This window comes from Lichenostomus cassidix, chromosome 15 (genome assembly GCF_008360975.1).
Source record: "Lichenostomus cassidix isolate B80296 chromosome 15, HeHo_3.0, whole genome shotgun sequence".
Classification (NCBI taxonomy): Eukaryota; Metazoa; Chordata; class Aves; order Passeriformes; family Meliphagidae; genus Lichenostomus; species Lichenostomus cassidix.
The window spans coordinates 1,410,699-1,437,049 of NC_139496.1; the positions used below are offsets into that span (position 1 = coordinate 1,410,699).

The 26,351-nt window shown below is 43.7% G+C and overlaps 1 protein-coding gene across 1 annotated transcript in view; it reads right to left on the reverse strand.

Moving 5' to 3' along the window:
• Positions 1-758: 758 nt before the first annotated feature.
• TMEM132B (transmembrane protein 132B) overlaps positions 759-26,351 on the reverse strand; it is a 204,870-nt gene continuing 179,277 nt past the window's right edge. The window contains exons 6-9 of the mRNA XM_085075376.1: positions 13,263-13,468; positions 5,536-5,809; positions 4,007-4,198; positions 759-2,757 (exon numbers count right to left, since the gene is read on the reverse strand). Of these exons, the coding sequence (XP_084931502.1) occupies positions 1,603-2,757; positions 4,007-4,198; positions 5,536-5,809; positions 13,263-13,468 (1,827 nt within the window). The 3' untranslated portion in view covers positions 759-1,602. The remainder of the gene's footprint in view (positions 2,758-4,006; positions 4,199-5,535; positions 5,810-13,262; positions 13,469-26,351) is intronic.

Sequence of the window (26,351 nt, forward strand, 5' to 3'; positions counted from 1 at the left end):
TTGAACACATTCCCAGTTGTGGATTAGGACCCAAGTGCAGAATTTCCCATAGTTATCTGGTTTGTTCTAAATCACTGAACTATAAACTCAACTCCTACAAGATGGGAACTCCAGTAAGGCAGTTGTAATTTGGCTCTTGTGTTTATTGCACAGATCCGTCACAAGAACATGAACTTTATTGGGGGTTTTAGTGTTCTGTAGATTCAGGTTTTTCCTAACTGTATTTTTCAACTTATCTCAGTTATCCTTCAATAAAAAAATACATGTAATGTATTTTTTTAATACATTATGAAATGAATACAAATGAAATGGCAGCTTTGAACTTCCAGCATGTTTTCTTGTTGAAATTGGGAAGTCACTTGTGTGACTGCAGTCCCAATGGGTTTTCCCTTTCCTTCTTCCCTTTCCAATGGAACATGGTGTGAAGTTTTTCTCTTGAATGACTTTATGGCCAGAGATGTTTGAGACGAGGTCTGGGGCTGTTGATGAGCTCCTCTGGCCTGCTGAACTCTACCACCACTGGATGAATTAGTACAGAGTAACAGTGACTCCAAGCTTTGCTTATTTCCTAGGAACTTTCCTTCCTATTCAGTGCATTTCAATACCATGTTGGACTTTCTCACTCAGACAATAACATGTGTTGTCAACCAAGCTGCTGTTTCAGCAAAGCCTTTCCCTTTGAAGTATGTGCTGGTTTTTTTACAGGTTATTTTTTCATGTTAGCAATGACAAAAGTGAACCCAGGGCTACTCCTTGATTTTTTTTATTTTCCAGGGTTTATTATTATATTTACAGTTCCCTGTAAGAAGACACAACCCTTTCCCAGTAAGAGTTCTAATTCCTTTCTATGTTTCAAATACTAACGACCCATATGGAAAGGAGAAAGATAATCAGTGATGAAGGAGGTATCTCTGGGGGCTGAAGCAGATGAATAGAAAACTCAAATCATCATAAATATTACCGTACTACACTTTGGTACAACCGAAAAAATAAAAAAAAAAAACCAAACCCCTTCAAGGAAAATATTTAATGTTCCCTAAGTCAAATAAAATTCACAAACAATATAAGAGGAAATTAACCACATGGGGTTTTTTATAGCTGTAAAAAATAATAAGACTACTTGGCTGCATTGCACATAGGCAATAAAATGAGATTCATTCCGATCCCTTTTTCCGTGAGCCTTTCAGGCTGTAAGCAAGAAATGTCCACTGTGCTTTACAAAGGACGACGACTAGAAAAAAATCAATGCAAACAAACATCCCTTTCTTTTCTGATTTACCATTTCTCATGAGAGATGACAAACAAATGGAGTCTCCTCTGAGTCTGAGCGCAGTTGTATTAGCATTTTGCTATACCAGGCAGTATACACAAACAGCCATCGTGTGACACCTCCAACACCTACTGAGCTGTTTTGGGGCACATCCTGGTTTGTGGTGAAACAGGATTAACTCAGCCAGCCGCCTGCACCTGCTCTCTGATATCAGCTCATCATCTCAGTACCTCCGGGGTTGGACTGTCTTGTTCCTATTGCTGACTGGACTGACTGCTCCACCATCCAGAAACAGAAGGCATAAAGGTGATTACAAACATAAGAAAGTAGTTTTACATATTGTCTTGCAGTCTTTCCATATAGTCCCTAAGTTCCTTGGAATCGCCAAGATTCATATCTTGGCAAACCCATTTAATATTATCATCACTGTCAAATAGAATTGAGTTGGTGTAGGGACCTCCATCCTCTGGCAGTATTGTTGTATAGGAAGTGAACTTTACTCGCTTCTGCTTTGGCCCAGAAGGATTTATAGGTTCACTTTTAACTTCTTTTTCACAAAGGTACTCAGAAGATCTGAGGATATGATTATGAAGAGTCTTCTGAGAACTCCCATTAAGGAGAAAGTTGCTTTCTTCAAACTGCATCCCTCTGTCAATCATGGTGGTGCACTCCTCTGACGGGAGCGAAATGTCCACTGGGTTTTCCAGCAGCTCCACCTCATTTCCAAGCCAGACCCAGTCATGGGAATGGGGGATGTTGCCTTGCTCGCTCACAGCAAACCTTTTGTGCCTGTACTTCCAAGCAAATGCCACGCAGTTAATCAAAAAGACCAAGATTGCTAAGCAGAAAACACAGAGCAGAGCATACATGCCAATCTCCAGGTCTGTCAATCCTCTTGAAGTCAATGAGAGATCACTGGGATTGTTTTCTCCTGGTATTTCTACTTGTGGAGGGAAACCCGTGAAGGCAGTTGGGTTGTTTTGCAGCTGGCCATCCTCCAGGGACTCCTGATCAACGGGAGATATGAAAGTTGTGCTTTTGTTTGCATTGTCCTCGGGAGCAGACGTGTCCTCGTGGTTTTTAGACCAGTCTTGTGCTGTCCTCTCTTGTTCTGCAGCTTTCTCTATGGAATTGCTCACATGGCTTTTAAAATCTTTCTCCAGGTCATCGATGTCGTTGGTGCTCCCTTTCTGGTCCAAATCTTTCTGCCCAAACTTCACTTTGACGTTTCCTTTCCCGACAGCCAGCACGCTCTTCCTCTTGGTCTTCTGGCAGGGCTCGCTGATGACCATTTCAATTTTAATCAGAGGTCCCTGGCCGTCCCCTTCGGCCACCACGACAGGCCAGAGGGACTGCAGGTTCTGCTGTGACGACACCACCATCTCATCCAGGGAGGTGATGGAGATGGAGAAGTCCTTGGAGTCGTAGATGTCCAGTGGTGTCACTGAGCCGTCGCTGAACAGAATCCAAGCGCTCACCACGGCTTCCTGGTGATGAGGGAAAAAATGGGTGTGAGAGATGGAGAGAGCACAAATCAACTTTATTCCATTGGTAAAGTCTGCTTGACATTGGCAAAATAAATACAGAGTTTAACTTTGGGCTTTCTTTTTGGTTTGGTTTGGCTTTTTGAAAGAAAATGTAAATGTCTGCTGCTTATTTTCCCCCACATGTTCTCTAGACCACTGAGGCATTTACCTCATCTTCAGGAACTATCAAAGAAAGCCATGTAAATTTAATAACAGTGCTGAAAATTATTCTTTTTTCTCAGTCTGAAGTGAGAAGCCTCTTTTGAATGCCAGAGCCTCATGATGAAAAAATCACATTTCCAACGTCACGGTTAATTAGCTTCATAAAGGACTAATAATGGGGAATTTCTCTAATGCTGCAGTTCCAGTGCCTTATGTAATACAATGAGCAGAGCTGGAATGTGTTGGGCCAGTGATCCCACCCAGCTCATTGAACAAACTGGGAGAAAAACACATCCCAGTGCAGTACATCATACTTTCATATCTGCAGGACTTGAAATATGCAGGAGTGATTGTGGTCTTTCCTGGGAACTATAGAAACACTCATAAAAATCACCATTTTTAAGGATGTTTTGACCAAACCAAATTGTCTTCTTCCTGAAAATTGCTGGTGCAAAAAATAGTTACACTTTCTGCATGATGTAAAAACTCAACTCTATAAAACCCATAAAACAAAAGACATATTTGTTCTGTGGTCTCATTAAAATTTGTTCTGTGGTCTCATTAAAAGCTATTTAATTCCTCAGATTATATGGTTCAAAGTAAGCACAAACTGATCAGGTTTCAGCAACGCAGGTCATGAAAACTTCTGTACCTGCAGGCAGAGGAACCTTTAGCTGAGCTGACTTTGTGAGACAATTAAATCATGGAATTCCCACCTCTGCTTGCACAGCCAGGCTGGATTTCCCCACAGAAAAAGTGGTTTTTGTGGCACATCCATGCTTTCTGTGCGTTCCCAGACATGTCCATCCCTTTCCCTGTGCTCTGCAGGTCTCCAGACCAGGTCTGGAGGGTTTCATGGTCATTCTGGCACCGCAGGGTTGGTCAGGAAGATGAACAGCCTTTTCCACGAGAATTGACAGCTTTTCACAGCCATACATTGTATGCCACAGCTAAAATTTACAGCAAGTAGCTCTTGCCCACCTTCTGACAAAGCAGAGTTTGATGTAAGATTTGGTACATGAATTTTCTCAATGATTTTGGAGCATACCTGTTTGGGAGTGTGCAGGATATCGTAGGCAGAGGTGGTGGAAACAATTGCTCTCTTATTGCCTTTGCTGATCTGCAGGGAGACAGACAAGCCTGAAACCAGCTGCACCCCCAGGTCTGTGATGGTCACTCTGTCATCCAGAACTATCACTGTCTTCTCTGCCAGGATGGAATCCGAGAGAGGAGACAGAACCTGGGGGAAAAGGAAACACCTGCATGAAACAGCAACCAACTGCTGGAGAGCAAGGTTAGCCTCTGACCAGCACCACAGATCCATCCTGCCTTTGTCACATCCTTGTCTAAGCTAGAACTCATCTTTCCCCCAAGACATTACACTCATTTGCTGCTAAATTACTTCAGCTAAAAAAAAAATTAATAAAACAGCAAATTACTTCAAAATTGCAGCTTCATCTCGACAAAATATATGTAATATAGGATAAATAAATGGATTTGGTTTTGTTTTTTAAAGAAGTCATTTTTGTGGGGTTTGTCCTGTGCTGCACTGGATTCACAGGGAGTTTTACAGAATGTAAGACACTGATTAACACTGAAACTCAACGAGGGGATAAATAAGAGTACAAAGCCTGGCTGAAAGGAACTTGGCCTCTTGCCTTTCTAGGGACAGAGGACCTGAATGAAATGAAAGTGAGACTTGCAAAAGAACTTTGAAAAGCCCACTGGGTGCCTGCCTGCATTTTTCAATGCCAAAACACTCCTGCCAGTTGCTCCAAGACTTTGTTTCCAACATGCTCAGAGAGAGACACTCATCTTTATCCTGGTGACAGAAACAGCTGGTTCAATCCCAAAATACTGGAGGTGTGATTTGTCTAAAGCAACATGAGAAACCTGCAGCACAGCTCCCTGCACTGGAGCTTCCTGCTCTTTTCTATCAACGGAGAAAAAGAGACATTTTAAGGGCAGAAATCCCTTGACCTCTCTATCCCAATTCCTTCAGACTGAAGGGAGTTGAGCCCTAAACTCCCTATTTCTTTGTGTTGACTCCAGAGTGTGACAGAACATTTCAGGTGTTTGCAGCCACTGAAGAGCCCCAATGCTTGAGTTCCTTTATTTTGATTAAGGAAAGTACATGAAGTCAGACAGAGAGTAAGGTGGTGAACATACACACTCTAAAAGGCATCTGAAGATTACTTTTGTATCCATGTTCTGTGATGGATTTTGTGAATATAAAGGGATTAATTTTTCAAAAACGTTTAAGCAAATAAAGATACATGTAGAAATTTGGTACAATTTCCCAACAGTTGTGCTCATATGGTCCCAGTTAAGTGAAAAGGATCTGCTGTGTGCCTCGTGTCACCTGCTGCACCAGCCAGGAAAATTCCAGGCACACTGAGATGGATAAATCCCTTCACCTAAATGTATTTATGGAAGTGACAAATAACCAAAGCAAAACCCCATTCAAATTTCCTTTCATGCTTAGCATGCCCATTTTTCCAGCTTGGATTTGTTCTGAGCTCAGTGAATTTCCTAAGCTGGTGTTTGTGCACCCTGAGCTCTCTGCAGAAGCTGTACCTGCACCGTGGTGATCCCTTGCTCTCTCCCAGCCAGCACTCTGCCCTCCTGCAGCTTGGCAATCCTGGGCTCTTCCACCTTCATGAAGTCAGCCACCAGCTGGGTGATGTCAAACTGCCACTCGGAGCCCAGCAGGTAGCTCAGGTGACCTCCAGCCTCGGAGGATTCAGCCACAAACTGGGTGAGCACCCTGACCAGGGCGTGCTGGTACTGCAGGGTGCAGCCTTTGCCTTTCTTCTCGTCATCCTCCTCATCCTCGCTGTCCCGGGTTGGCCTGTGAACACATCAGCTCTGTTAGCCTGTGAACACATCAGCTCCTGACCCCCCAGCCCTGCACAGCCTGAAATGCATGTTTTTCATGAGCTGGATGCTCTGGGATGCAGACCAGGCTGTGGGTGGGCAGGTTAGTAACTCTTGGGGAGATGTTTGTGCAGATTTTTTGTGTTGTTTAATTTAAAAGCTCCTGTCACATCTTCCAGTGAGTTCTTTGTTTGTGTGGGAACTCCCAGCAACTTGAAAATATGTCTGTCATTGCTGGGATCCCAGCAGAGCCCTGCTTGCTCTCCAGGCAGCAGGGAAATGGTGCAAAGGGCTGAAAAAAGCAGAGTGAAATGTTTCTGAGAGGGCAGCTGTGGAACAAAGCCCTGCAGCAGCTCATCAGGGTGACAGAAGGTGTTTTAACATCCTTCCCTCCACCTTTGCCCAGAACATTTGTATTGCTGTGTTCATCCCTTCAGATGTCCTGTAGCTCCTCTGGGTTTCCCTGCTGAGGCAGAGCCACCCCAGCTCACCCCATGAGCTCACTGATTCCTCTGCTCTTGAGGAGCACACCTTGATTTACCTTCAGTCTCACACAGCTCCTGCAGTGTCTGCTGTGTTTGGTCAGCTAATGACCTCAGTGGCTTCCCAAACCCAAAAGAGGCTCTCAGGCTCCCACTCAGGACATGGGTGACTCGGATTACTCCAAGCAGAAACACCTGCAGCATTCCACACAGGTGTGTCTAATTCCTTCACCATTTTCTACCTGTCCCCCTTTCAAAATACCACCATGAAATAAAAGAGTTTTCCCTAAACCTCAGGGAAGGCAGCACAGTGATCTGTAGGGGATGGCAGGGCTGTCACACCTCACAGAGTTTTGTCCACTTAAAGACCCACCTTAGCATCAATACTAATATTTTATCTATTTTTTTGCTCTTGTTCATTGCCTGGGACAAACACATGGATTCTGTTATCTCTTCCAAGTCAGGTATTAAGCAGAAGGTGGTCACACTTTTACTCCCTGTACCCTCATTTTATGGATTCACTGCTCAGAAATAATTTGCCTTCCTCCTGTATTTATTGAGCCTGAAGCCACCTCTGTATCAAGGGTGGGAAATACAGAGTAAGTCTCTTATTTTTCAAAGTATTGTGGGAGGTAGTTTCGTGGTTACTGTGTTCCTTTATCTTCTCCTTTGAAATAGCAGCTATGAAAAACTATTATAAAGCAGAATTGCTTTTGTTATAAATTGTTTTATGACAAAGTTGGCAGACAGTAAGCTGAAAACATATCTAAGAAAAACCCTTGTGCTCTTCAAAATGACTGAAAATCCCAGTGTTACAGAGCTTAATACACTGGAAATGCATTTTCAATGCATCACTTCTTAGTTGAATATTTATATTCAACCTCAAGGAAATGTTCTTTGGTACCTTTTGGCTTTGTGTGTGTAAAACAAGTGTTCACCATTAGTTACTGAATGAAACATCACTGAATAACCATGGAATTGTTAAAGAAAAAGACAAGGCTTCTAAAATAGCATTTAGATTTCACAAAGAGGTTAGTCTGGCAGAGTTTGTCTAGCTGGGTTTTTCAGGGAACTTTGAGTTGTTCTCTCCTTCCCAACACTGAGGTCAGTCAGCTCACAATTGGCAAAACAGCCACAAGGAAAGTTCTAGAAGGAGGAATATTCACAGAGCTTTTGTAGCCCAAATCCATCTAGACTGTAAAAGAATTCATGAACTCCTCAATGTTCCCACTTTCCATTTAATCCTCTGTTCTGACCCTCTTCAACTCAGCTAAGCCATAACTCAGCTCTGAACCATCTCAGACTGTGGGAAAACCAAGCTGAGCTCTGAGATTTTGGGATTTGACCCTCTCTTAATAAGAGAGAAAATAACATTAGTGCCTGTGCAGGATTGGAGACAAATGTGCAAAAGCTATTCGGGTAAGAAGGACTTGTGGGATTTGGGGAAATTCAGGTAAGAAGGACCTGTGGGATTTGGGGCAAAAGAGCACAGAACTGATGGGGACCAATCTTGTTATGGGAAAAGAGCCCCAGGATCTGTTCTGTGCCTTGCAGGAAACGTTCATATATTCCACATTGACTCCAGCATCATTCTACACAACTGTTTCTGTTCCTGTTGCACAGCCTGAGGTTTGTCCTGCCCATGGAACAAGATGATCTTCAAGGTCCCTTTTAACCCAAACCATTCTGTGATTCTATGTTTTATTCAGATCCACTGGGTTGCTGTTATATTTATTTATGTACTTGTTTATTTCTACTTCCACTGTTCGAAACTTCACTCTGCTGCATTGTCCAAGAGGAAATCTATCCCAAACAACCAGAGGGAATTATTTTGCAGCCCCAGCTCATAGATCTGAGCTGTGGGAAGGATGGCCAGAGGGAAGGATTGTGGCTCAGGGGCACAGAGGGAGCACTCCTGCCTTTTTTCAGGATTAAGACTGTGTGAGCAGCCAGTATTTCCCACTGGATGGATGCATTCCAGTCCAGCCTTTTCCTTGGGTATCTTTAACAAACAATTCAAAGGCTCCTTTTCAGTACTAAAACATCTAGAGATGTTTGCATTACTTCTCCTCAGAAATGGGGTTTCTATAGAAAAAAAAAAAAGTGGAGCCTCAGAAAAGCATCTGTAAACCCCAGACTGAGCAAGACACACTCTTATGGCAGTGCAAAGGAGAGTGAGGTGTTGGAATTCTCAGCACAACCTTTGCAAGTCTGCTTTACCAGGTACCAACTCAAGTTCTTTCTCTTTTTTTTAACAAAGAGATAGAATTTTCCACTTTAAAGCCGCAAAATCAAGATTTAGGCAGTAAGTCAGTGTTTTGTCTCCATGTGTGCAACAAAAATGTTTGAGATCCAGTGAATTGCAGAGTTGCCTTTAAACTTCTCATTACAGTGTTTTCAGTAAGCTTCAAATCCTTCATTAAGCAGGGAGCTCATTTTCTGCTTAAGACAAGTCCTGGTGAATAGAAGCTATTGCTGCATATTGTGCTTTTTCCCCTCCTTGGTCATCTCTGAAAATCTCTCCCAATCCTTCTCACCCTATTCCTTGCTGCTTGGCAAACTCGCTTGGAAGGTTTTTTATGCTTTTCTGGAGCGAGCCAAGGTTGCCAGAATTAGATTTAATTTACATTTCACGGAGAGAAAGGCTTTGCCAGAGAGCTGAGTGAAACCATCAGCGCTGGTACAGGGTGCCTGTGAGCACTGATCTAATCAGGGATCTGTCAGCTCCACGTTACAGACATTGTCTCTGAGCACTTCAAGTGTGTCTCTTTTCATTTGCACCCCTCTCAAACCAGGCAGCAGTTCTTAGGCCAGATGCTAATTTTCTGTTTAGGAAAAAACCACCCAAAAGAAATCGGTTTTGCTCGGTTGGAATTTGGAATACTCATTGCAAAGAGTTGTGTATTTAAAAAACATGTGCAACACCCCTAATTGGGAAAAAAGAATCTCTTTCAGATACAAATTACAAACGGCTAGAAGTTGATTTAGTGGAAGCTACAGAAATAAGCTGCACATAACTCCACTCACAGTTCAAGAAGAAATGTAATTTGGTACTTTTACAGATCTCGAAAATACAGCCTACCTATTAACAAAAATCTCTGAGGCCTTATCTCCATAGGACATTAAAGTCAATTAACTAAAGGAGCAAATTTACAGCCTGTTCAAGCTTTGTGCAGCTGCTGTTCCTCACAAACTGAACGGTTTGAATCCACTGCCACTTCATTTGCCCTAAAGTACAGCTTTCCTTGTGAGGGCTGCACTCACTAAGGGTTTCAATAAAGCAGATTTTGTCCTGCTTTTAACTCAGGCCAACTTTGCTGCTTTTGTCTCTGGACTTGGACAGGACCAAGGCAGAGCTGTCAGAGCCCAAAGCTCTGTGCCTGAAGTGAAACCCGTGCTGGTCACACCTCTCCTGAAAACAATGTCCTATCCCAGCTGCAAATATTGACTGAAATTAAACTGCCAGCTTGTTCTGGGAGGCTTTAGCCATGCAGCTCCTATTAATGCAAGCTGAAGCCACTCATCCCATGTAAATATGTGTGCACAGAGCTAGTGCAGCAACTTCAAGGAGAAGGTAATTATTTTGCAGATGCACGAGGAATAGAAATAAATGTTCTTGTTAGACTAGCAGAGTCTGCCTGGACCTCTCCTACACTCTAATATTTGACTTTAATTTGAATATACACCTCTTGTTTGCTGAGGCTGTGGGTTGTGCAGGTTTGCCTGTGCTGCCTCAGGCACCAACCACGTCAGGCAGGAGCTGATTTGGAGCTGAATTTCACCTGCCAAGGGAGATTCTTCCTATCTGCAGCAACACTCACCGAGAGCAGCTTCTCCTCCTGATCATATGAAAGATTTGCCAGATATTTGCAGACTGAGCTGCTGAGTTGCACTGCTGCTCTTACACAGGGGAGATGAATTGGGGTTTTTTTCCAGCCTCTGGCATAAAACCAGCCTGTCTTTTCCTTTCTGTTCTCTAACAAGTTCCTGCTCTTGCAGCTAAAAACCAGCACAGTTCAAAACTGTGCATGGAGCGTCTGTAAAAGTTTTACAAAGACCCTGTTTTTTCTATTGCTTTGTGGAAATTATTCAAGAAGTCAGCTAAGCAAACATGGCTGTAATCACATGTATTTTACAATTACAAACACGACAGGGTTTATAGGGAGAAGGAAGGCATTTTATTGGCTCAGCAGCCATCAGTGGGAAGAACAGCTGGGATTTGGGGCATATAAACTCTTCTTCAGGTCTGAAATAGAGCAGCTATATTCAGATGAAGAACAGCTCTGCTGACAAACTGGTTTCACAAACATTTCTTTTGTTAACAGCCCAAATAAAAAGGTTTATAAGATTATTGTAAACCCAGTTCTATTTTGCCATCTGGCTCAGCCCCTCAGACAACTGAACCACGCTGTGGGGGTGGGAATGAGGCCCAGAGGAGATGAAAGAAGGTTTGAAGGTTGCTGAAGTGTCTCAGCACAATCCCCGTAAAAAAATGTTCCAAAATTTGATCTCTGTATATTGATTAATAACTTTACAGCAATGTTTAGCTCCTGCTGAGAAGACAAGGAGTGGTGTGAGGACACCAACCCTAGAGGACTGGAGGAAGGTGGGAAATTATTTTGTTTGCTAAATAAATATTATTTATTTTGAGGTGAGCTATGAAGAAGCCACACTGCAATCCTGCCATGACCAGAGCTGAACAGTGACATCATTTCAGTTGATTTTTGGGCTCTTTGTGACTGAACCTCAGTTTAAAGCTGCTGTCAGGGACTTTGCATTGAATCCTGGAGTTTCCTTCGAGGGTAGATATCAAAAACCTCATGCAAATTGCCAATATTGGCAACATGAAGTTGAAGCAACACAATGCTATGGCTTTACACCTGCTGGGAAATGCTTGGATTTGGGGTTTTTTCACAGATAAAAGCACTCTGCTTGCTCTCTTTCAAACCTACAGCTCCTGACTGCAGTCCAAATGTCTTGAGTGCTTCAGCTTATCGCTTAAAAGATCATAAAATCTCCCCCATGTTTAGGATTTTGGGACACATATAGGAGATGGAGGTATAAGCAGATTAAAAAGTAAAGAGAAAAGTCATAATAATCAACAAGAACCAAAATGAAAAGCCACTAAATCTCAGGTAAAAACCTTCCAAATCTAAAAATAAAGGAAATGTAAAAACCTTATGTACAAAGTAAATGTCAGAGTGAGCACAACTAATGCTAGCCCTGGACTGACTATTGATTTAGAATCAAACTTTAAAAAAATCCACGTGAATGGTCAATAAAACAAGAGAGAATTTATTTCCTGTTGAAAGCTTTCCTGTTCACGTGGGCAGGGACCAGTGACACACCATGCCATGACCTGCAATGTCACAGTGTCCCCACTTTCTGTCCCTCCATGCAAAATGCTAACAGCTCCAGTGCAATCCCAGCAGCAGCAAACACTTTGCACCAAAACTCTGCACAGCTTGCAGCACAGCAGCCTCTCAGAGCATTCTCTTTATTCCAGCTGGCCAAATAAATCAGAAGGAGACACCAGGGGTGCATTTCCAGTGCTGTCTGTGATGGGTTTCACTCACAATGGTCACAACTGGTAAGCACAGCTGAATGTCTCACTCACTGCAGAGTTTATTCCTAAAACAAACACCAACAGCCTAATCCTGCAGCTGGTGGCTCAGCAAAATCCTCACTGCTTTCAGCAGGGTCTGTGCCTCGGGTGGGACAGCACAGCAGGAGGAGGGAAGTTCAGTGGGACTGAAGCACTCAGTTTAAATCCCTTCATTCCTCACCTAGCTCAGCTCTGCTGCCACAAACAGCAACACTGCCTTTGGCACTGGAGCAAACACACTGATTGCTTTGTGACAAATTCTCATCACCTCTTCTGTCACAGCCTAAATATCCAATAATGGAGAGGGAAGTAATTCTCCTTCTCTGGAGCTCATTGAATATCCTGCAAGTTGTGTCCTATTGATACCCTTAGTGTTTTGCCCTCCCAAGTGTTGGGTGATTCTCCCCACTGCTGTTTGGGTTCTCCAAGGCTCTCCAGGATCTGGGCTGTTCTCCTGGGCATGGAGAGCTTCAGCAGGAACTGCCTCAGTGCTCAGCACTTCCTTCCTGCTGCCAGAAAGGCTTTTCCCTGTGCTATAAACCTGAGCTGGTGTCACACCTTTTCCCCAGTAATTTCAGCTCTGCCTGCAATCCACCAACATAGAAGTGTTCCTGAAGTTCTAAATCTTGTGAATTGTGCAAATGATGGTTATTACAAAATGGGCATTTTCAGGAGGGAATTATGGGATCAGAGCTCAAAATCCCCACTCCCTTCCCCTGTTTTTCTCCCCATCCACTTTATCCTGCTATCCTTCATTTTTTCCAATGAAATTTATCCTGCTAGAACCTGGTTTTCAGTAGGAGTGCAAGTTAGTTTTTGCTTAATTCAGATCTAAGTAATGCTGCAGCCATTCTGCTGTTCAGTGCCTCTGCACAGAGTGGACAGTCACACAGACCATGGGATCACAGAATGGTTTGGGTGGGAAGAGACCTTGGCTGGTCACCAACTGCAGTGACACTGAGCTGAGCCCCCTTGGCCCTGGGGTTTGTCACAGGAGACACAAATTGGGGTCTGGCAGTGCTGAATGTCACACACACAGTCACACAATTTGTGTCACACCAACAGGACAGCTCCAGCTGCTTTTGCTCAGCTTTGCACATAGCAATGGATGATAGGATTTCCCGAGATTGGGAGGAATTGATTCATGCTGCAGGCAAAGCCACTGACTTTTAAACTGTACAGATCAGGATAAAATGCAGCTATTGTTGGCTGCTTTAATGAAGGCTGAGGCAGACTGTAAAGCTAACGGGTTTAGATTCTGAGAAAGGCTGTAAAAATTGCTGTGCTGTCCAAGCAGAGGCCCTGGGCATGTCTGGGTGGAATCAAAGCTGCAAACATACCTTTTGTTGGTGGTGACAGGAATCCTCCAGCCCTTGATCTGGCTGAGCTCTGTGTCAGAGATCTCAATCTGCAGAGGGAGCCTTGGCACCCAGACTGTCACCTCCAGCTGGGTGGTAAAATGCTGATAAGTGAAGTTAACAATTGTATCCACTTTGCTTTTCATTTCCTTGCCATTAACGAAGATGGAGTCGCAGCTGTCAGAAACCTTAAAAAAAAAATAGATAAAAAATTAGGAAATGAATAAAAATTCCTGAGGAAGAACAAGGATGATACATCAGTCCAAAGACAACATGAACATGTAAGTCATGCATATTGCATTTCCAGTTTTCTAATTAGAAGCAAAAAGTGATAAATGGACCCCAGGGAAAGAGTTGTGCTTTCCTCAAAGGATACTACTCCAACTACAAAAATAATTTAATGATGTTATATAACCTGTGTGAATCTTTTATACTAGGCAAATTAAACTCTTCATGAATCAAACTCCATGTGCATCAACGATTATGTTTACAACTTGCTTAAAGAACCAGGAAGAAATAGGGCCATATGTTAGTAAGAAAAAGACTGACTCAGAACCATAAACCAGAATCCTTTCCCTTTTCCTTGAGCACTGTAACGCTGAAAGACAAAGATCCCCTTATGGCTCATGAGCAGAAGTGCAGCAGAAGCATTATTTTTTAGAACTTCTCAGTAATTGTTTGAACTAAATGTATTCATAGTTGCTTTGTGGCATTCTGTGGAATCACTGCTAAAACGAGCATGTGGGCTTTGGACTACAACTCATCTGCCCTCTTGGTTTCAGGGATTTTCTGGCACAAAATCAAGTCCTGGGCACAGATCTTATTTATAGCAAGAACATGATGTAGCAACTAATTTAATCTGCATTCTGGAAGGCAGGGCTCTTTCTTTGTCAGGAAGGATTTTCTAATGTATTTATAAATACATGTGGGTGGGTTCATAATTTCAGTTTATATACACAAACACATTCATGTATAACATTCATGTATATTATTCATGTAGAATATTCATGTATAACATGAATTATATATCTGTACATGTATTTTCTCTCCATACAGGTTTGCATTTGAGGAGAGAGAGGTGATTGTTTCCAGCAGAGCCCATGCAGTGTGGTTTTAATCTTTTAAAGCTCCAGTTTATGGCACGTGGTTGTTACTGAAATGGATTTTGTTCTCTTGTCAGGACTGCTCTGTGTCATGTTGTACAAAGCACAGGGACCTGGATCTGCAGGGATCCTGACTAAGCCAGTGTTTAAATTCTGCTTTCCTGGAATTACTGAGATAACTCGGGAAGGCTTCAGTGGGGAATACGCTGAAACACAGGTTGGTTTTCCTCTGCAAACACACCTCAAATCTTTTCAGATATTAACAGGGATTAGGGCTTACTGAGCCAAGAAAAATTAGAGAAAATCTCTGGCAGACACTTTGTTTTGCTCCAAAAAAAAATGCAATATTCATACACAAAGTAAAAGATCTGAACTTCCATATTTGCCATTTTCAAGTCAACTTCTCAGATCCTTTTCAATATACTGAAACTACAACCAACTGCTTATTTACTCAGGGTGGTGAGGGATGGGGCAGAAAAACCTAAGTCACTCTTCTGGAGAGAATACTCCTTCCACAGTAATGCTTAATGAGCACAAGAATATAAAAATAATAAATCGAGATAATCTGATAAAGAGCTTAAAATGGACTTGAGGCTCAGGAGTACCACAAATGAGATGGAGCATAGTTGGAATCTATTTTCCCCTCCCTCGTAATGTGTCACAAGTGTCTCTGGAAAGTTTAAGCACATTAAGCAAGCCCATTAATTGAATGAGCAGTTGAGATTCTAAACCATAAAGCTTACATCTAGGGAGTTATGTGAGAATTAATACAAGACAGAAATAATTAAGAAAACTCAAAGAGGGAGGGATAAACATCAAGGCTGGATCAGGGGAATAACTAATATCTGACAAGACAGCAGCTAATTTTTCAGATTCTCTTCTTGCTGCATCCAATGTTCTCATCTTCTTGTCAGCAGGCAAGAAAGGTGCTAAATTAGGGAACTGAAAGATGGACATTAATTGTAGCTATAAAAATATCAGTCTAGGCTTACAAATTCCACAGATTTTATGTCTAGACAGAGACATCCAATCATTTATATACTGACCAGAAGATGAGTACAAGTCAGGATCTATAACTACTCTATAGTTCACCCAGTGATCTCATGTAGCATTCAGAGCTCAGCATTCACTGAAGTGAATCGTCCAGAAAATAATCCAACCTGGATAAGAAAACCTGAAGAGAGCCATTGTTCACTTCTCTGTCTGGAATTTGGGTTTACTCTGTTAGGTACAAGCATACCAAATAATTCAAGGGAAAATCCAGGTGAATCCTATGGTAAAGCAGGATAGACTAAAGCCCAGATGAGGAAGTCTCTGTTTCACTCACACATATTTAATTACTGCCTTGTTTCACTAACCTTACTGCAGTTGGAGCTAAAAAGTCAATTTGGCTCAGCTGAAGGAAATTAGAAAGTTCAGCATGTACAAAAAATGTCCAGAGCTCCTCTTTCACCTGGGAACCACTGCAGACCAGGACACAGAGCTGATTCCTCCAGGTCTCCATGGGAGCTGGGATTCCATGTCAACTCCACTCAGAAGTGAAGGGGGAATGAAACACCCTGAGCTTGGGAATGAAACACCTTGAGCTTTGGGGATGAAACCCACCTGAGCTTTGGGAAGGAAACAACCTGAGCTTTGGGAATGAAGCACACCTGAGTTTGGGAATGAAGCACACCTGAGTTTGGGAATGAAGCACACCTGAGTTTGGGAATGAAGCACACCTGAGCTTTGGGGACTCAGTGCCAGCTGCACTCTGTGCTGTGACCTGCAGCAATGTCCCCCTGTACTCTGTCCCCTTTTCAGTCCCCTGCACACTTTTCTATCCCCTCTCTGCCTGTTCCAGGCACAGGGTGAGCTCAGCCACACGAGCACAGCTGCCTGAGCAGGTACTGAACACACAGAACTCTTCAGAGCTGCTGCTTCTGAGGGAACAAAGAGGGAAAAGGCTCTTAAATCTCTCCTGCAAACACTACACAGCGGGAAGAATGAGCAAAAGCTTGGAATGCCACCCTCTCATCTAGAATGCACGGAGCAAGGCTGTTTCAAGCAGTCTGTCACCATCCATTGTCAGCTGCCTGACAGCACCAGAAGTGCTGTTGGAGACAGTTTGCAGGGGAGCAGGGCAGCCACGATGTGCTCCCATATGCAGGTCAGGAGAAAGAGAGCTGCAATTAACCTCTCAGGGCTTTGAAGCAGGTGGTTGGCTCCAATCCCCACCAGCAATTGTGAAAAAGCACAATTTGCCCTGCACAGCCTGTCACAGCCCACTCATCTTAGACTAATCCAGAACAGAAGTACAGAGCAGTCCAGAAGGAGTAATTGGGAGCCCATTGGAGGCTCAGGTCACAAAGGCTGACACACCCTTTGGGTGAGCAGGTAAAGCAGAGGGGAAGGGAGCTGACAGGAGAACACCTCATGCCTGCCTGTGGCTCCTCTTTGCATGCAGGTTCAGTTCCCAAGCTCACAGCTCACCCTCAGCACAGCTCATCGGGTAAGGATGACACAGACAACACTCACTTGTGGCTGTTCAGCACTCCAGAGGGTTTTGGTTATGCTGAAAGCCTGCTTGGCACAACCATTTTTCTCCAACACTTTTGTGTGGGAGGAGGAGAGAGCAAGAAGCTCTCTGACCACAGGGACATCCATCTCCTGTCAGCAGCACTTCAGGGCATTCCCAGCCCAGACCTCATCTCCAAGTTCATCTTTTTTCACCTTCAAACACTTCTCAGTGCTGTTTACATACAGCTGTGTATGGACAGGGATAATGAATTATAAGGGAAAAGGTACAACCCAAAGGAAGGAATTCTAGTTAATTCAGTGCAAAGCAACAGTGACTAAGTGGATGTAAATGTGAGACCAAGCACAGTGCAAAGCTGTCCTGTGGTGCTTTTCATCTGGGAATTTTGACACACAGAACCCAAAGGGATGGTGGTATTTTTACAACCCATTGCAAACTGAGGCACACACCATGTGTATCAGAATTCTGTCTAACAGTCTTTTCAGCTGAAAGCTGAGCCATTTGGTTATCCAGTCAGGTCCTCAAATGAATTGGGTTGGGTTGGGTTTCTTTCTGGTTTGGATAATTTTCTACTTTATTTTTGTTATTGCTACATTTGCTTTAGAAGGCACAGTCTCTGAAATTGCTGCCTCAGCCTGAGGAATCTGGCTTAGTGTTTGAGTAATAGCTGAAGACAAAAAATAACGATTATTCTTCCCATCCTCTCCTTTCTTCCCCTATCAAACAGCCTGCCAGGCTTCTCAAGGCCTCTATTGCAGCCTCTCCCACAAAAATGGAATTTTTCATGCAGATAATTCTCCCAACAGCTCTGCCTCCCCCTGCCCCAGCTCTGTCTGCACTGGGCTCTGCAGATATTGCCTCCAAGCAATTTGAGGCAAATGGTAGATTAAGAACATGCAGAGTAAAGGATGGCAAATGACATGATGCTGGAATTTAAACTAATAAAACAAGAGGTTTTATTCCCTTTTAATCTTCGACATGTGCAGAATAGTCTTGGAAGTGTCATTTTTGAAACATTCTTTTCCCGTTAATTTGTTTTTATTGGCAAATCAGTTCTCCGAGTACTGTTCTCTGGAATAGCTGCTGTAGTTTCAGATACAAGTGCTGGCTTTAGGAATCCCCTGGGATCTATTCTAAGGTTTGTTTCCTACTTGGAAGCAATAGCAAGAGTTTAAGTTGAGAATTCCCCATCCCATGTGATCGATATGTGTTTGTTTTTCATCTTAACATTGAATAATAATGTTACAGAAAAACAAATACAAACTGCACGTTCATTGCAGTCCAACAGCTACACTTACAAACAGGATTAGAATGATTTTCCCCCCTCCCTACCTGCAGCTTTCACTGGAGAAAAGGTAAAAAATGAGATCTGTCAAGGTGAGTCAGAAGCACTTCCAATGCTCTTCATCCTAAGTAGTCTTTAATTGCAACATCTACCAAGAATTAAATCACATCCTTCTCACTGAAACAAGAGGTATCCCTAACCTTGCTGTCTGGGGAAATTTGGATTGAGGCAGGAAAGGTTGTTCAGCCCCCTCAGCACTGTGGTTTCCTGTAAAAACAAGCTGGAATAGGGCTGTGTTTGGGTTGCTTATTTTCAGCTACATCTGCTCTTTTTTTAATTACCCAAAGGCTTGATCTTAAAACTGCTGAAGTCAATCCAAAGGAATCGAGAGGAGGATGATCCAGCATCAAAGCCAGAGTTCCCCTGGTTAGCAGCCATTTCCAAAACTACCCAATCAAAGCCATTGGGAAGTCCAAGCCATTTTGAAATGATCATCTTGTAATGGTCTTTCTTCCCAGTTTTATTGTTCTGAAGGACTAAAGCAGGAGATCCAAACCTCATGTCTGGGCTTAGAGACAGAAGCACAGCCTGGCAACCTCTTGCTGTGCCAGTGAGGAGCTGGAGGAGCACACAGAGCCAGTTTGGAGCCCCAAAATAACCCCCATGGCTCCAGTGAGCTGCAGGAGCATTACAGATCCAGACAGCAGCAATAGCCAGAGCTGTGTTAGCCAGACAGGGCTGTCCTGAAGAACACTCCTGGCTGGGCTACAAGTGCAATCTGTGATTTATACTCTGGCCTGATGTGAAACAGAGATGAGTTAGAAACAAGACTGAAAGGAACCTCCATCACCCAGGAAAGCACAGATCGGGAAAAGCAGATAATTTACCCAAGTGCTGTGTGTTCAAGAGAGCAGAAAACCACAATGCTCTGAGCAGTGGGTCCATGTGCACACCATGAGTAGTTGCTCAGCACCACAGAGCTGGGGACACCCTGGTGGTTCAGTGGAGAAACCACTGCTGGTTTTCTCTGTGCATCTCTATTTCACACTGCTGAGGAAGAGAAGCAGCAAATTGAGGGAGGAGGGAGATGAGCCCAGGTATGGCTAGTGATGATGTGAATGGGTGTTTGCAGTTTTAGAGTGGTTTTGGCATTTAACCCCCATTGAAATGCACTGAACTAGAGGGAAGGACAGCATGGCAAACGTTAACATTTTGGTTTAACAATGTAGACAATTGCTGTGGCTTAGAAAAGGTGCAATGATCCATGAATGCACGATGAGAGTTTAAAAACCTGCTGAACGGAATGAAGTGTGCGCTGTTCAAAAACAGTTGATCTGTGCAAAATTATTAACCAGCACGTGAGATGTGCCAGGATTGCAGTCCCAGGTGCAGAGCAGCTGCTCCTCTTCCCTTCCCTGCATCGTGCTGGGGTGTTCCTGCTGCAGAGAGAAGTTTGGCAGAGGCACAGGTTGAAGGCAGGGCAGGGCAGGTGGGATGCTCTGAGTCTCCAGCCTGAATTCTGCTGAATTCCAGCTCAGAAACACCCCCTGAGCACCCAGGGCAGAGGAGGAGATCCTCCCAAGGAGAGATGCTCTGGTGTTTCCTCCTGATTGATGATGGAGAGGGAATACTGAGGGGCAGCTAAAGCAGTACCTGGGGGCTGCCAAAATGTTCTCTGCTTCGTGTAGCAAATCTTTTACCCATCAGCTGAGCTTTTAATTCTTTCTACCAAAAAAATCAAGTTGAGGACTTCTGTTGGAATTAGAAGTTGCTGTTTCTGCTCTCCCCACTGATTCATCATCACCATGAGCAGATTGAGGAAGAGAGATAATGTTCACTGGGTCAAACCCATGGCCATGGTGAGATGCTCGTGTCTCTGGAAGGTAAGAGAAAGCCTTTGCCCATGGGACTGGAACAGGCAGCGTTTGTCCCCCAGCAATGTCACCTCCCCTGTGGGGAAGAAATGCTGCTTGACACCAATCAGAGGTGACAGTGGTGGCTGTGTTGCTGTTGGTTGGAGCACAGGCATTTCTGCAGTGAGTTGGGAAACCAGATGGGACTGTGCTTTGATGTGAAAGAAAAACGGGATGGAAGTGGTGAGGGATACAGCATGCCTTTTGAAGTTTGATCCAACCCTTGGTGAAGCAAATGAGAGACTTTCTACTGCTTTCCTGGCCTCAGACCAGGAGCTTTCAAGGCTGGGAGGACTTCAGAGTCTATTGTAATGCAATGGCAGCCAAGTGTGACACAAGCTTGGAACGGAGACTTGCAGGCAGTGTTTTTTGGAGGCTCAAGTTCTTTGGTATGTCATACTTCAAGTTGTTTGGACAAGCTGCAATTATCCCTTGATGGAGCAGCAGTTCCTCTGCCAGGATGCAGAAGAGCAGGTGCACATGGAACTGATTTTGTGTGCCTCAAGCTCATTTCAATCTCGGCACAGTTTGTGTTTGGAGAAAGCTTCAGGAATACTTTTTTTCTTTCCCATTCAACCACTACTTTTGTTGATAAGGAGAACACATGGAGTGAAGCTTAGAGCAGGAGCTCCTTTCTTCCTTATCCACTTGCAATCAAAACTCTGTCAGTCCCATTCTTGCTGCACGAGTTTCAGTTTCTCCCAAGCAATCTCGTATGCAAGTCAGCCTTGTCACCATGATGCAGTGCCTCTCCTGGGCCAGCATCCTTCCCAGGCAGCCCTGCTTATCTCCACACAGACCTCTTCATTTCTGCACCCAGATACAGATCTCTCAGCAGCACCAGCTCCGAGCACACCCTCCTCTGAGGTGGCTTTTGCTGAAGGATTTGATCCTTTCCCTCTGCAGATTAGGCATTACCAGCTCCTGTTAGTTCAGTCAAACATCCACACTCTCCATATCCATCAGCTGCTGTCCCAGAAGGCTTTAAGAGCTGTTTGTCTGCTGAAACCCCAGCATATGGTCCCAGCTCTTCCTGCACCCAGTCTAATCACAAACACTGAACCTGCTCTGTAAAACTGTTAATTAGGTGAAAATAACACATATGTTTGAGTCAGGTGGGAATTCCCCCTCTGCTTTTCCCCCAGTTGAATTGCTCACACGAATGGGGTTATAAACTGACAGAATATGGGTGAGAAAAGTAAAGGGGGAAATACTCAGACAACATCAGATGTAATGTTCTTTGTCAAATAATGGGCTTTGAAAGTATTTTTCTGAGCACTAAGTAAACTTAGTGCTCATGATTCATGGCTCTAATCCCTGTGACTGAAATTTAAGATCTAAGGCTCCATGAAATTAAAGAAAAAGAAACAATTACATGCATATTCATTCAATTTCATGTATTGCCTATCCTTCAATTTTTTTCCAATGAAATTTTAACAGGGGGAATTAGAGGTTTCTACAGGCTGTGTACTTGAGAAAAGCCAGCAGATCAGCTGTAACTGCTGCAGCCAACCCACCCTCCTGTGCCTGCTGGCTTCTCAGGGTTCCTGGGGAATGCAGATTTCATCCTCAGAGGAAAGGAGCCCCAAGTGCTGTTCTGCCACCGTGGGGGAAAATGGGAATATCTGGAAACAACACCACTGCAAAGCCCTCTGGACCAGACAGACAAACCATAAAGCTTGTGAGCTTAACAGCATTAAGAGTAATGTCTTAAGCCATGAATATTTGCCACGCTAATCTAGCCTTTAATCTTGTCCCAGTAACACAAGGATACACCATCCTTATCCCAAAGGATCAAGAGAAAACTGGGAAAAAAATCCCAAAAAAGCTCTTAAATACACAGCAGCACTTTGCTTTTGCAAAGAGAACTCTGGTGCTATGCCTAGCCAGTGACAGGAGAGGAGTGAATTGTCTCCTGGTGCAGGAAGGGGCAGAGAGAGGAACAGAAAAAGCCTGAAAAATCCAGAAAAACAGGAACAGCCCTGTTTGGGGACAATGCTCAGGGTCACCTCTGCTCTGCTCTCTCTGCTCTTTCACTGTTACTAAATCCAGGAAATCCAAACTCCAGCAAGGCTGAGAGAAGCACATCCTGACCTCTGCAGAGCAGAATGTTTTAATAATTACAAGCAATTATTTGTAATTACTTCTATTTACTCCCAAAATCACAGCAAAAAGCTTCAGCTGGGGCCTGCAGACCTCAGGGCTGTGAGGGTCTGCAAAACACAACAGAGTTTTCTCTTTTGAGGAGAACTTTTTAAAAACCACTAATCCCAGGGAGAGCAAATGTCAAAATGCTACATTCTGGGTGACACAAATTTGCCTTTTTTTCCCAGAGCTCTTCAGTGACCATGACTTATTGAAATCAATACTTTGCTATTGACTTCCACTTAAAGGCAGAGATTGAATTATCAGAAAAATCAGTGTAGAGCTACCTGACTCCTCCACTCTGCTCCTCCCTGGATCATTTTTGATCCAAAACCTGTGTGACATGGGTGGATTCAGCTTCTGTCTCATCAAAGAACACCCTGTTAAAATCCAGCTATGAATGAGTTGTTCTTCCTATCTGTCAGTCTTTCTGCCATCCCCTCTGTCTAAATACCAAGACAGATCTGTAAATTCTTCAGTTTCCCCACTGAACCTGGGCAAAGCCAAAAATTCCAACTCATGCATGAAGGATAAGTGACCAGCTGCAGAGTGCTGCCGTGAGTTTTCTGTTGTACTTTAGGATTTTTCTCTTTTTGTTTGCTTTTCAACATCTTCCCTTAGGGCTGTTGATACAGAAAATCATGTCGCAGTGAAAGAACAGAAAAACATGGGAACAGTGGGGAAAAAAATATTCATTTCATCACAAGAGAAATAGATGTAAAAGTTATGTACACAACTTAAAAATATATCCCTGGAACCACAGAAAGCCAGATAATCTCTTTTACTAGAAATTAGGAGTTCTCTTTCCTCACCAGAAAACTTACAGGTGCCACACAAACAGAAAATGTTTCCAGATTGTGCCTCAAAAGGAAATTATGGCGTTAAAAATGGTGCTTTGTTAAAAATCCCAAGAAAAATGGATAGGAAAAGCCTATGTTAAAAATGCCTGGAAGAGCCAGGGAAAACAAAATGAAAATAAAGTGTCCAGGTAACCAGAATTAGCCTTGGTTTGGGTAAAAATGGATTACAATTTCCCAGGTATTGCAGGCTCGAGTCCATTAGCCCAAGGTGAATTCTTTGCCACCCAAACTGGTTAGAGTAGCAGGGATTTTATATGAATTTTAGTCACACTGCCAGTCCCAAGAGGGTTTGCTCAGAGGAACATGATCAGAGAGCAACCACAGAGGTGCAATCCAGATGTGAACTATTCCTTCTCACACACAGAAATTACTTCCCCATGAAATCCTAGGTTCCTCCCTTACTTTCATCTCCTACCTGCTAGAGCTACAAAAGAACAAATTAATGTGCAGCACAGATTATTTCATTTGGTAATTAATGCACAATTTTTCTTTGGTGCTGTTGTTCTCTGGAGACACTTCCTCCCCCATCATCCAAACCCAACAGACACAGCAAACCAGTGCTGTGACTGTCACATTTCTGCCCAAGCAGAGCACAAGTCCTGTGCAATATTTGCATCCCTGCTGCAGGGTAGCAAGTGCTGCACTGTGCTTTTGTACTCCCTGTGCAATCACAACTGAGGGCTGAATAGATTTGGCCTTATTTTCTTTAAGAAACTCATGTTCCCTCTCTTCCTCACTGATCTTGGAGTTTTTCTTAATATTGGCTTCTCAGCTGACATCACATGGATTTTTTTTTCCTCAATGTTTGTGCTGCAGGTGCACTTTGGAGGCTGTGGTAGGACAGCTGTCATCTCCTCCTCTGCAGCTTCACTTCCTATTTCATCCTGAAATCTTCAAATAATTTCTTGCTTTTATGTCCCACTTCTGAGGGTTTGGTGAAGTTTTGCTTGGGATTTTAACCACACCTGCTGCTAAATCCTTTTTTTATTTTTCTGTTCATTCACCTTATTCTGAGATAATTTCGTATTCTTCCCAGGATTTCAAGGAGCGAAGAGCTCATGAGTTTTAAGGGAATTATCTCTGCCTGCCAATAATCTCCTGTGCTGCTCAGGAGCTGGAAAACACCCTGGCACTTTGAGGTTGCATCTCCCACACTTGGCAGTAGCTGGAAGGTGATTCCAGGAGCCTTGAGAAGCCATGGCAAAGATTTGGTGCAAAGGGCTCATTTCCCTTCATTCAGGTGAAACAGATTTTACTCCTGGGCATCTCCTGCCTCCCTGGAGAGAGAACATGCCCAGTGCCTGGAGCTGCAGCCAAGGGCTTGGGAAAGGTTGTACCAACATTCTGAGTGAGGAAGGGATGATGCTCCCCTAAAGTCTCTGCTTTTCAGGATACCTTCTGTTTCTTTTCCTTATTCCTCTTCTTGCCTGTCAGTCTCATCCCAGCCTTCTTTATTTAGAATCACCTTCATTTTCAGGGACCTCAGGCTTTTCCCTGAGCTTGCTGCAGCTCTTCCTGAACTCCCAGTGGCAGACAGAAAAACCATTATTTGAAAGACAGGCAGCAGCAGCTCCTTCAGCACCTCTCCAGTCTCACTGAACAGCATCCCTGACTCACACAAGGTCAGCAACCTTCTCCAAGGAGCCACACTGCTGCACCAAACCATCTGTGTATCCCTCAAATGGGCCAGGGCTGGAGGCATCTTCTGACAAGAATTAAGGGGATCAAAGTTGGCAATAATACATTTTTCCTCAGCAGAATTGGTTCGGCGCGATGAAAATATCAATAACAACAGAAGGCGATTAAACAAGCCGCACTGTCGAGTTAGTGAGGAACAGAAGGTCTCAGCAAATGGCTGTCTAGGAGACTTCAGCCAGCCACACTCTCCAGCAGCACTGCAAAAAACAAACAAGCTGGGACTTGAAGAATTCCAGAGGCATGGGATGCACAGGCAGAAACATCCACACCGTGGGGCTTTTAGTTTGTTGCACAGACAGCTCAAAGCAGAACCCCACAGGGTGCTGTTTCCCCTCTATTTGCTTCAGTGTCACTTTGCCCCTGCTTTTTGTACTCAGATCCTGAGCTTCACTTAGTCATTTTGAAAACGTTTGCTTGGCGTTTATAGTGCACAAAATGTGCTTAAAACCGCAGCAATGAAGCATTTACTCCGAGGAAGGATTTTCTCATTTTACTCTGATAATCTCTCATGCCAAACTCACTGCAGGTTGGGGAAATCTAAAAGTCCACAGCTTGTGTGTGGCTGGAACTATTTAAGTCTGCAGATTTCCAGTATGGGTGTATTGAAATCTTTTATTTGTGGGGTGGCAATAAAAGATGTGGAGAGAAAAATCTCCCCTGGCAACATGTACTCTTGAAAGGCCCTTTCAAAGCGAACATTCCAGCAGTCAGAAATACTTGAGCACGCCGAGTTCCCATCTTCCCTTCCTTCCCTCTCCACCTCCCCAGCCTGTGCCCTCAGCATTGCAATAATACATTGCTTTGTGCCCCAGCTCACAAAAAAGTGTTTCACATCACCTCCCTGCACTTGGCTGGGGAAAACCTCACAATCCCAGGTTGTATTCTCTCCCACAGCACTACAAGATTTTCGTGGTTCTTTGCAGCCAAGAGTTATCAGCTGGCCGTGAGACATTTGGGTTTGAGGGGGAAAAAAGATTATTGTATTCTGAAATACTGATTGCATCAAATGGCAACTAGATTGCAAGACAGTAATCACGCTGAGCTCAGGCAATTAAAAACTCGCTTGGAAAATTGGTGCTTGCTGAGCCTTTATGGAAAGAAATGAATTAAGAAGGAAAACAATAAGGAAGGGCATACATTAATTTGGCTCTGCAGTGCATAATGGTGAATGTAAGAGATCTAAGGAGGAGCTGTGTGTCTTAAGGATTTCCTCTTACGTTTTCAGAAGAAAACCTGAGAGCCGCTGGAGAGGGATTGAAAATTAAATCCGAACAGTAATCTCAGAAGCAGCGATTGGAAAAGAGCAAATAAATAAACTATATAAATAGGAGCTAGCATTTCCTGCTAGGAACTTCTCTTTGGTGACAATGCCTCTCAAACAAAGCGCTCCCCTCGCTGGCAGCCCTGCTGGGCAATCCCTGGCTGAAGCTGCTCTGCCCACACTGCTGAGCTCTCTGGGTGTTTGTTCAAGGCAGTCAATAAAGAATTTCCTCCCTCAATATCTATATTGCCCTGAGCAGCTCTGCTCAGCTGGGAGAGCTGCAGGGCA